General features: G+C 38.3%; 1 protein-coding gene across 1 annotated transcript; it reads left to right on the top strand.

The window, feature by feature from the left end:
* The first annotated feature begins 865 nt into the window (after positions 1–865).
* LOC149193335 (laccase-12-like) lies at positions 866–7571 on the top strand. The gene is made up of 7 exons (XM_089407287.1): positions 866–1060; positions 1348–1499; positions 1588–1838; positions 1954–2082; positions 2173–2348; positions 7200–7319; positions 7458–7571. Exons 1-7 carry the CDS (start codon positions 938–940, stop codon positions 7569–7571), a joined length of 1065 nt encoding a protein of 354 aa, XP_089263413.1. The 5' UTR covers positions 866–937.
* Positions 7572–11511: the final 3940 nt, after the last annotated feature.

Raw genomic sequence — 11511 nt, 5'->3', positions numbered from 1 at the left:
ACTTCTTTTTTGAGTGGAAAACTTGAGAAAAAGTTTGCACCTAGAGAGATTTGATCCCTCCAGGGTTAAGATAAACCTATATTAGTTATATACAAATACTTCTACATTAAATACAATTTTTTTAAGTATTTTTAAAGTAAAAAATATACCTTATATTAACTTCTCATTTTAATTAAATAAAAACCATCCATCATATTAAATTCTTTATTATTATTTCCTTACCATCCATTAAATTCTTTATTATTATTTCCTTACCATCCATAATGATCATGGGTCGTTTCATAATTATTTTGAATGTACTATTTGTTTACAATTAACTTACAAGAATAATTATTATGATCGGACTTAAAATCAACACTTCTTTACAAAGATATTTCAACGTACTAAAACAATATAATTAATCAGATATTTAAACCCTCTCCGTGCACACAAAATTTGATAACAATCTTTGTGGAGCTTTCATTGTTGCTTCTTGCGGTACATGATGTTGTGCATAATTAATAATGGGAAGAAATGATTAGAGAGACTATGAACATAGTCTTCATGTCTCCACCAAAGATCACATATGGATGGCAGGTCAGATGATTGATTCCCGATTCCCTGGGGTGGTGCCGTCATCGAGTGAACAGACCTTTCGGATGTTGTACAACGGTTTGAGTGTGCTTTCATCTTTAATCTGGAGTTCAGCTCACCGATTTTAGCCTTTTTGTAACGACTTTCAGCTTCACCAGCTTTTGCCGTGATTTTATAATGACTTTAACAATTCGAACATAGACCAATCACCAAACTGAACTGAACTGAGTTCAATTGATAATTATAAATACTTGATCTCGGCAATTTTGTGATCCATGCCTATCTCGTCCCTTCCTCTTCAACTGTCAATTCAATTCTGTGCAGTTTCAAGTTCGGATCGTTCTGGTGAATCAATCTATAGGCAATGGAGGCGTTCAATCAACATCTGTCCGCGCAGCCATTTGCAGCCAGATTTGTGGAGATGGTCATATGCCTAACCTTGTTCACTGCTATGGTCTCGGCGAAGCTACACACTCACATATTCGTTGTATGTCTTCCCAGCTTCAATATTCTCCATGTAAACGTATATTATATTTTGGTAGAAAAAGGAGCTATATTGCGGGAGATTTTTCTGGTATTATTTGATTGCTTTATGGATGCACTTCATGGCCGTTCTGTCAATAACATTGATACACACATCGTAAATTCTTTCACACTAATTTCTCTGGGAAATTATTTTTAGTAGTTGCCTCGGTTCATTGAATATGTGTCACCTGCACTAGTCATGTCAATTTAAAGTAATGATGTTTGTGGCTGGTTAATCGCAAAATTCAGCTTCGATCTACACCTGTTAAAAGGTTATGTGGGACACACAATATCATCACTGTGAACGGACAGTTCCCGGGTCCTACGCTGCATGTTAGAAACGGAGACAAACTTAAAGTGAAAGTGCACAACCAGGCGCAATATAACGCTACCATTCATTGGTACGTCTCTAGCCCACCGAGTAGTACTGCATCATATTGATGTAGCATAATTTTAAAAGGAATAAATTGTTTATGCTTCTATTTACAGGCACGGAGTGCGGCAATTTCGCACAGGGTGGTCCGATGGACCTGAATTTATAACACAATGCCCCATTCGCCCAGGGCGAAGTTACACATATAAATTCACCATCACTGGTCAAGAAGGGACTCTATGGTGGCATGCACACAGTTCATGGCTTCGAGCTACTGTGTATGGAGCCCTGATCATCTTGCCAAGGCTGGACACCACTTATCCCTTTACCTTTACCAGGCCGCATCGCCAGATTCCCATTCTTCTAGGTATACTGCCGCATTATTCAATGTTTTATGTTCTTCTGTTAGAAATATTAATTGTGCACCATTTCAATTTAAGTTGTAATGCGATTGAAATATTTGACCCTGTTTGCATTGACAGGAGAATGGTGGAATAGGAATCCCATGGATGTTGTGAATCAAGCAACCCGAACAGGAGCTGCCCCCAACGTTTCAGATGCATTTACTATAAATGGACAACCAGGCGACTTATACAAATGTTCTACTTCAGGTACATTAGACTGAATCTATTCAGATATTTCCGAATTTAGTAAGCTCGCAAATGATTGGTCGCTAATGGCAAACGATGGTTAACTTGCAGATACCTTTAGCGTCTCGATGAAAGGTGGGGAAACTAATCTTCTACGTGTTATCAACGCTGCACTCAATACTGACCTATTCTTCTCCATTGCTAGCCATACAATGACAGTTGTCGCTGTGGATGCCTTGTATACAAAACCACCATGTTATCATGCCAATTGGGACTATGCCACAAAGGTGGCCTAGAAAGGCCTCTTAATGCACCACTAAGTCCACTCAAGGGGGGAGTGACGCGAAAACTAAGGAGACAAAATAACCCCCAATGCCAAGATAAGAATTGATAGACCACAATACACATGTTGAGCACCAATGATGCTATAAGCCACCCCAGTTCCACAACCCCTCTCAAAGTTCCATATAAATCCCCGACTATTACTATCTCATGAAGACCAATTGTTGAAGCTTTTATAGAACCATGAAACCGATTGGGAGGGGACAGGGAGAAACCAACAAAAAGTAAACCCAGGTGTTGGGACAACATTTTATTATCAAAAGGGTCAAATTCCAAATCCCTGGAGAACATTAATCATACCAAAAAACCAATTTCCTTGGAAGGCCGAGATTGATGGGGGTTCCCTGAAAGCACCCACGAGGACATCACCTCGACCCTTGACTTCATCCCTGGCCCCCAAGGGGCGCACAACATCCCCATAAGGAGAATAGGGTACACAATGAATATTTTCCCAAGGAAACCAACTTCAACAGTAGACCCCCCAACTTCCTCATAGAGCCAAAGAACCAATTCTAGACTTAAACTCAAATTTAAACTAGAATCGAGGTTGCCAGGACCTATGGAATAAATTAAGAAAAGTAATCATACCTTAAAGTGGATATTTACTTATTGATTGACTTGATAGATCCCACACGGAGATCTAGAGCCAAGAAATCCCTCAAATTTCAAATCATTTCTCCCCCCATTGTGCAGAATGGAGTTTGGATTTCATTTCCTGCATTTCCACTATTATGGAGCATTTTTTTTGTAGATCCAATTCATGCGAAAAGTATGGTGGTAGGCTATATCCCCTCCTACCGTGGGAACCAAATCGCCAATGATTGCAAAATGAATGCCACACTGACCTTCCCACGTAGAGAAATGAATCTCACCATCTTGGTTCTAAATTTGTGTTGTATTGGAACTGCAACACGTGCAGGGGGAAAGTCCTCAGATCACAATATTTTGCCGACCATGTCTTGGAACTACAACACGTGCAGGGGGAAAGTCCTCGGATCACAATATTTTCCTGATCATTTCCAACCTATGATCCATTTCCTTTTGAAGAATGGGTGTGGATATATTGGTCCCCACCCAAGCCCTGAGTGAGCCATTGAAATTTCTTGGGATAGGAGAAAATAAAAGTTGATCATTAACTATTAATGACCCCATATAGCTTAACTTCTTAGTTTTAATTGTGTATGCTTTGTTGTTGTTGATCCTTAAAACATGATAATATTGATATTTAGAGAATTGAGAAAGAATACTTATAATCCTCCCAATAATTATATTAATTGGAGTCCCCTATGATTAAAAATTAAAATATTGGATATAATCGCTTTCCTGAGCCAATGAGGGAACTTGAAATAATGCATACCCTTCCACTTGGTTGTTAGAAGTTGTCTCCAAACTCCAATCAAAATTTGTTTGGATTTTTCTTATGAAGTTGAAGATAATCCCACATCTCCCATCTAGTGTTTTTATACACGACCAGATTTAGTGAATGTACTCATTTATTGAATAATTTGATATATATGACATAGGTTGAGCTTTATTTACATAAAAATATTAAAAAATAAAATATTAAATAATGATATGTACATAAAAAAAACTTAAATAATAAACTATTAAACCAAACTATAGACTTCTCACTCATCTTTGTTGATAAATATTAAGAATTGTTGTTTTATGTTTTGTTTAAAAAACAATAATGTTGTTGTATTATTATAATATACAAAGATTTAAGGATATATTGATTTATATCACTAGATTATTTATTAATTTAATATTATTTATAAAACATAAATATTTTTTTAAATATATTTTTTAAAATAAAATTTTAATGATCATATATTTACATTTATCAAAAAATTGATATTGATTTCTAATCCTATTTGATCGCTTGCACTAGATGCATTGATTTCATTGTAGATGTCGATTTCTAATCATATTTAATACCTTATACTAGATGCATTGATTTCAACGTAGATGTTTATTTCTACTCATATTTGATTGCTTGCATTAGATGCATTGGTTTTAGTGTAGATATTGATTTATAATCCTATTTGATTGTTTGCACTAGATGCATTAATTTCAGTTTAGATGTTGATTTCTAACCCTATTTGATTGTTTTCACTAAATGCATTGATTTTAGTGTAGATGTTGATTTTTGATTTGATGCAACAAGATGTATGGTGTATATTAATTTCAAAGTAATTAGATTAATAGTGTGCAATGATTTCAGTGTAAGCACATCTCTACCTCGTCCATCTACATCTCTATCTCCCATTGTCTATGCTTCTCTATCACTCTATCTCATCCCCTAAACATACACTCTCTCTCTCCATATCTATATATCTCCCTATGCCACCTTCCTTTCCCCTCCCTCTCTCTCTCTTCCCCTTCTCTCTCTTTCTAACATTTTTCTCTCAATATCCATATCTCTTCCTCCCTCCCTGTCTTTGCCTCTCTCTTCTTACCTCTCCTCCCATCTATATCTCTATTTCCCCTTATCTCTCCTTCTCACCCCCAAAACATACACACGCTCTCTTAGTGTAAGCACATAAAAATTATTCAACCATAAATACAATATTGGAATTTTCATCCTAAATAAAATGTTTGCTTACTTGAATTTATAATTGGGTACATTCTTATTATTCCTATTTTCCATCATTCAACATTGTTAATTACTTTGCATTCAAATGCGGTAATAGAAAATAACTACCATTGAAAATTATTTGGGGTTTAATAGTCCATAAGTCACAATGATTGACTTTGGAGAAAACTATTATTAATATTAGAGAAGGGACAAGGTATGTTGTTTAGTACAATAGCTCGAGTTAAATATTGGAATGGTATATGATTCCAACTACTCTTTTCATATGATCGATATGAGAAAATGGAAAACAATAGTTTCAGATTGATTGCAATGAAGATTGTTTGTAATTGCTATATTCCTATTATTCACATTTTCTATATATATAAATTGTACATTGAAACTTTGCACTTAAAATTTGTATTTCATCATTCAAGTTACTAAGAGTCTCTCTCATTTCAACAAACTGAGGTAACAAAGAAAATTTTAAAGTAAATTGACCAAATTAATCTTAGACATATTTAACATATCTAAAATTATCAAAATAATTACATGTTGGGCAAATTTTGTATGACCGCAAACGACTGAAACCATTCTAGATCCATCTTAACGCCAGATCTATCAAGTGCCGAGAGAGACCAAATCTCTCAACCTGCAAACCTTTCCTCAAGTTTTGCACTCAAAAAATAAATTTGTACCTCGAGAAATTTGATCCCTCTCGATGCTTGCTAGATTTGGTATTAAGATGAATTAGTGTAATATAAGTGTAAATATATCTCAAAATTAATTATAATATTCTCTTTTAATAAAAAATATTATAAAATAAAATTCAAATAAAATATTTTATATAAATATTTTTGAAAAAATAAAATAAACACTAACCGTTAGTATATATATATGAAACGTATATCATATTCATAATAAAAACATAAATGCTAAGAACAATCGCCGAAATATATTCATGTTGAAAACAAAGTTAAAATCTCTAAGTTACATCATTATACTTCCACTCATTACCTTCTTGGCGGAATCATCACAACATGGGCGTTGTTCCGGGAAGGAATCTAAAATTTAATGGATTTTCTATGAAATTCATAGATGTACATTTAAGATTATGATGAGATCTCGATTATTTATTTACACAATAAAGGCACCATTAAAGGCAGGATATAATTTATTGAAATTAAGACCCAATGTATTTCTTGATACAGGTCTTGACTGCTGATATCCTCGACATTGGTGTCAAACAATTTCGGTATGACAAGTATACGACCTTCAACTCCTATAATACCTTCGTATGATTGGTTTCCAATGATTTGCTGTGCTTGATCATTAATCTCACAAAATATTCGTAATAAGGGATTCGATTTTCGCATAACCTCGATTACAGATACAAACATATTGTATCATTTTGATCTAACTCCCAATCAGGATTTCTTTACTACATCATGGATGTCCTCCGGCTGCATGTTGGAATATTAATTCCAACTGCCGTGCAGCAGCAGCGAGCCGCAATAGAGGACTTACAAGGAGTCGGCTTATTCACGCCACCGCCATAAGTGTCCTTTCACCCTTTACCTGTTTGTGTTCCCAAAGGAGGAGGAAGATCAGATCCGAGCTCTGCGCAATAACTGCTCACCTACAACATTAAAGAAGAAGCATGGCCGAGAAGGAAAGTACCAGCCTCGAGCCAGCCGCAGAATTTATCAGTCTTGGGTTTCAGCACAACCGACTCAAGAAATACAACAAAAGATCAGATTTGTTCATTATGTGCAGCAGAGACTCTATCAGAGGGTTGAAGCGGTTGATGGATAAGTTATGACCGCTTCTTCCACTATATATGTGTAGAGCCACAACAGTGTTAATCGCTCTGCAATGTAGCGTAGCAGCGCTCAAATGTAATTTCTGTGTGTTTAAGAAAGAATGTGCAGCAGCACGAGCTCACATGAATGAAGTCCTCTTGCACAGCAGTGTAGGGATTGAAAAGTAAGAGAGAGGCACAGCAGCGTAAGGTTAGAAGAAGTTGTTTTATGCACAACAGTGCAGTGATAAACAACAGTGATAGATAGAGTTACTGAGACAGAGCGTTGGGACAGCAGTAGAGAGCAAAGGGGAGCACGCAACAGCGTGAAGTTTTGCAGGGCAATACACTGCAACGCGTATATGCAAGAGGAAGATGTAATGAACAACAGTTCTTTGTGTTCGCTGTGTTTTGGAGCAGCAATACATTCTACAGGCGTGTTTCAGCAACTGTCTGCCAGATGCTGAAACACGTGTTACACCAATTGTCTGTGTATTTCAGAACTGTTTGCTCGTTGCTGTAACAGCTGTAACAACAACTGTTTGTAGACACAGATTGAAGTGCCTCTGAAGAAGGCATGTTGGTGAATCCCTCTGTCAAGAGGGAGGTGCTCTTAAGCACAGTCCTTGGTGAATCCCTCTGTTAAGAGGAAGACGCTCTCGCTCTGTTTTGGAGCAGCAATGCATTCTACAGGCGTGTTTCAACAACTATCTGCCAGATGCTAAAACACGTGTTTCAGCAACAGACTGTGTGACTGAAACTGTGTGTTTCAGCAACAGCCTGTGTGGCTGAAACTGTAACTTTCTGAGATAGCAGAAATTGGTTTGTGGAACTGAAGCGTTCCTGATGTAATCCCTCTGTCAAGAGGAAGATTCTTTTCAGCATAAATCTTTTGTGAAAATCCCTCTATGTGAGGAAGACGAACTTATATCAGTTGGTTTACTGTTTATGAATACAAGTTAATTTTTCAGTTGCTGCAACACCAAACTGTGTTGCTGCAACACCGTTTCTAGCAAACGATTTTTTCTGTTTTTTCTGTGCAAAAAACAGAGTGCAAAAACAGAGCAATTTTTGTCTGTCTGTTATGGAATCTATCAGAAAATTCCAACATGGTATCGGAGCCAGTCCAGGCTCTTTGAAGTGTCAAAGAAGCTGAAGGAAAGATTTCTTGCAGCAGCAACTTCTCCAGCAGCGTGAAGACTGAGCCAAGAAAGAATCTAAGGTATTTCTCAAGAATTTTTTCTGTGTTACTGTTGAAGACAGACAGTGATTTTCAAATACAGTCAAGTAATTGAAGCATAATTTAAAGTGCAAGGAATGGCCAGCATTAGCACTAGCGTGGGTATGATTGAACGCCCAGCAGTTGAAATTAAAAGGGGAGTGTTGGAATATTAATTCCAACTGCCGTGCAGCAGCAGCGAGCCGCAATAGAGGACTTACAAGGAGTCGGCTTATTCACGCCACCGCCATAAGTGTCCTTTCACCCTTTACCTATTTGTGTTCCCAAATGAGGAGGAAGATCAGATCCGAGCTCTGCGCAATAACTGCTCACCTACAACATTAAAGAAGAAGCATGGCCGAGAAGGAAAGTACCAGCCTCGAGCCAGCCGCAGCATTTATCAGTCTTGGGTTTCAGCACAACCGACTCAAGAAATACAGCAAAAGATCAGATTTGTTCATTATGTGCAGCAGAGACTCTGTCAGAGAGTTGAAGCGGTTGATGGATAAGTTATGACCGCTTCCTGCACTATATATGTGTAGAGCCACAACAGTGTTAATCCCTCTGCAATGTAGCGCAGCAGCGCTCAAATGTAATTTCTGTGTGTTTAAGAAAGAATGTGCAGCAGCACGAGCTCACATGAATGAAGCCCTCTTGCACAGCAGTGCAGGGACTGAAAAGTAAGAGAGAGGCGCAGTAGCGTAAGGTTAGAAGAAGTTGTTTTATGCACAACAGTGCAGTGATAAACAACAGTGATAGACAGAGTTACTGAGACAGAGCGCTGGGACAGCAGTAGAGAGCAAAGGGGAGCACGCAATAGCGTGAAGTTTTGCAGGGCAATACACTGCAACGCGTATGTGCAAGAGGAAGATGTAATGAACATCAGTTCTTTGTGTTCGCTGTGTTTTGGAGCAGCAATACATTCTACAGGTGTGTTTCAGCAACTGTCTGCCAGATGCTGAAACAAGTGTTACAAGAACTGTCTGTGTATTTCAGAACTGTCTGCCTGTTGCTGTAACAGCTGTAACAGCAACTGTTTGTAGACACAGATTGAAGTGCCTCTGAAGAAGGCATGTTGGTGAATCCCATTGTCAAGAGGAAGGTGCTCTTAAGCACAGTCCTTGGTGAATCCCTCTGTTAAGAGGAAGACGCTCTCGCTTTGTTTTGGAGCAGCAATGCATTCTACAGGCGTGTTTCAGCAACTGTCTGCCAGATGCTAAAACACGTGTTTCAACAACAGATTGTGTGATTGAAACTGTGTGTTTCAGCAACAGCCTGTGTGGCTGAAACTGTAACTTTCTGAGATAGCAGAAATTGGTTTGTGGAACTGAAGCGTTCCTGATGTAATCCCTCTGTCAAGAGGAAGATGCTTTTCAGCATAAATCTTTTGTGAAAATCCCTGTATGTGAGGAAGACGAACTTATATCAGTTGGTTTACTGTTTATGAATACAAGTTAATTTTTCAGTTGCTGCAACACGAAACTGTGTTGCTGCAACACCATTTCCAGCAAACGATTTTTTCTGTTTTTTCTTTGCAAAAAACAGAGTGCAAAAACAGAGCAATTTTTGTCTGTCTGTTATGGAATTTATCAGAAAATTCCAACACTGCAGGCCTATAACATCAATAGCCATGCTGATTTCCTTACACACATCCCCTGGAGTTTGTTCAGTGTCTTCTCCTCTTCATTTGAATATGGTGATAAAATTGATAAACCCTAAACCCCTAGATCAGTGATAAAATTGCATGCATACACATCTGTCTCGTTTTTTCATTCGGGGTAAGTCACCACTTATTCCGGTCAGACCACGGAAATAGGGTGCCGCCGAGCAGTTCGAATTCCTGCCACCCAGGCCCAGAACGTCCATTTTTCAGGGCAGAGGGTAATTTATTTCAAAAGATGAGGCTGCTGGTGGTGCAAAAAAAGGTCGAGCCGTTGGAGAAATTGTAGTTGATCTCACAAGTAAGCTTTGTTTGAACGCCTCTTCCAACCGGAATGCGTACCTTCCACTTCCGGATCTTGAAGCAATATTGCATTTGATTTAAGGAAGTCGGAGGGCCGATACGCGAATGGACGTATCAATGACGATCCACTCCGAAAATAATGCTCACGCCCAAGATCTTTCCGCGTTCGCCGGATTTGTGAGTTGTCAGTTCGGCTATACGAGTTTTCACTGCCAGATTTGGGTATAGCGTCGGCCGGCTATGGGAGTTTCACCGCCGATTATGCCCCGAATACACGGGTTAATCATTTCCAATACATCTGTGGGACAAGCTCGTACGCATTGGGTACAACCAATACATGTATCATAAATTTTGACCGAATGTGCCATTGGATCTCCATTAGTTAGTAAAAAGTTTTAATTTGATAAGATCATATATAGCCAAATCTTCTAATATATGCCCAATAAAGATGGCTAATAACGGGATATTATGAATATAAAACGAATCAATAATTGTAATCTCCATTATATTTGGAACCGATCTGTATTTTTTGGATCATCAGTGGATATGCGCGCTATGATAAAATACAAGAATTATCATCGGTGGATATCCGCGTTATGATTGAATACGCGAAATATCAGCTAATATGCGACTTCCAAATGGATACGCTAACTGTCAGTATTCCATACGCGACATATCATCGAGATACGCTGATTATCGTCTTTTAATTCATGGGATACGCTGTTCATCACCACTGGATATGTGGGCCATTACTTTAATATGCGACTTGTTTTTCCAATTTATGCCAGTGATTTCCGACTAATTTTTGCCATTTATGCCAAAAATGCTGATTATCTACCTTTTAGCGAGCTATGACCTCCGCTACATGATTTATCATCAATTAATACGCGAATTATCATTCGAGCTATCATGGTAAAACACGGATTATCACAGTAGAATACGTGATTTATCATGGAATATATGGTTTATAATGCCAAGATAAGCAAATCATCAGAGGAAGTTACGCGAGTTTTGGTCAAGTAATCGGATTATCACCGATGTGCCGGGTTATGTCTGCCAGATATGCGAGATATTTATAGCGGGCCTTCTATTATGTTATAGCTGCGCCGCTTCTTATGCCGCCCAGACAAACCCAGACAGAACACGTATCACCTCAATTGCTTATCACCTTCCAGGATACCTTCAAGGTGTACCAGTTTCTTCAATGGTGTGCATTGTGAGAACATCGGGTATGGGATTAACTTGAATAGGGCCTCTGTACACTGTAATACATATGAACAGTTCTGATGCATCGTGTGCTACAGTGTGACAAACGCGTGCCGCGTACGTAACATACGATATCTGTGCACTGGTAATTGCCACGAATGGGGAGAAAATGTTACGGGATGCGCGTTGTCTTCATGGAAAAGTCATCGGTGAGGGCAAACTTCACAGACATTGAAATTTTCACTGGCTCCTCGACACGTTCAATCGTTGTGCGATAATGGATGCGGAACAATGATGGAGTGAGGAACAAAAAACTACTCAACCTGCAATACCGAGGTGATTGG

The sequence above is a fragment of the Pinus tabuliformis genome, chromosome 2_2, assembly GCF_031772625.1.
Source record: "Pinus tabuliformis cultivar Carrire ecotype Pingquan chromosome 2_2, CPIR1, whole genome shotgun sequence".
In the NCBI taxonomy this organism is placed as follows: Eukaryota; Viridiplantae; Streptophyta; class Pinopsida; order Pinales; family Pinaceae; genus Pinus; species Pinus tabuliformis.
Note: the sequence above shows the minus strand (reverse complement) of the source record. Positions and strands in the feature narration are given on the sequence as shown.

Coding starts and splice junctions, on each gene's coding strand:
- LOC149193335 (XM_089407287.1), top strand. CDS start 938: ATGGAGGCGTTCAATCAACATCTGTCCGCGCAGCCATTTGCAGCCAGA. Junction 1,839..1,953: donor CCAGATTCCCATTCTTCTAG/GTATACTGCCGC, acceptor TTGCATTGACAG/GAGAATGGTGGAATAGGAAT. Junction 7,320..7,457: donor TAACAGCTGTAACAACAACT/GTTTGTAGACAC, acceptor GTTTTGGAGCAG/CAATGCATTCTACAGGCGTG.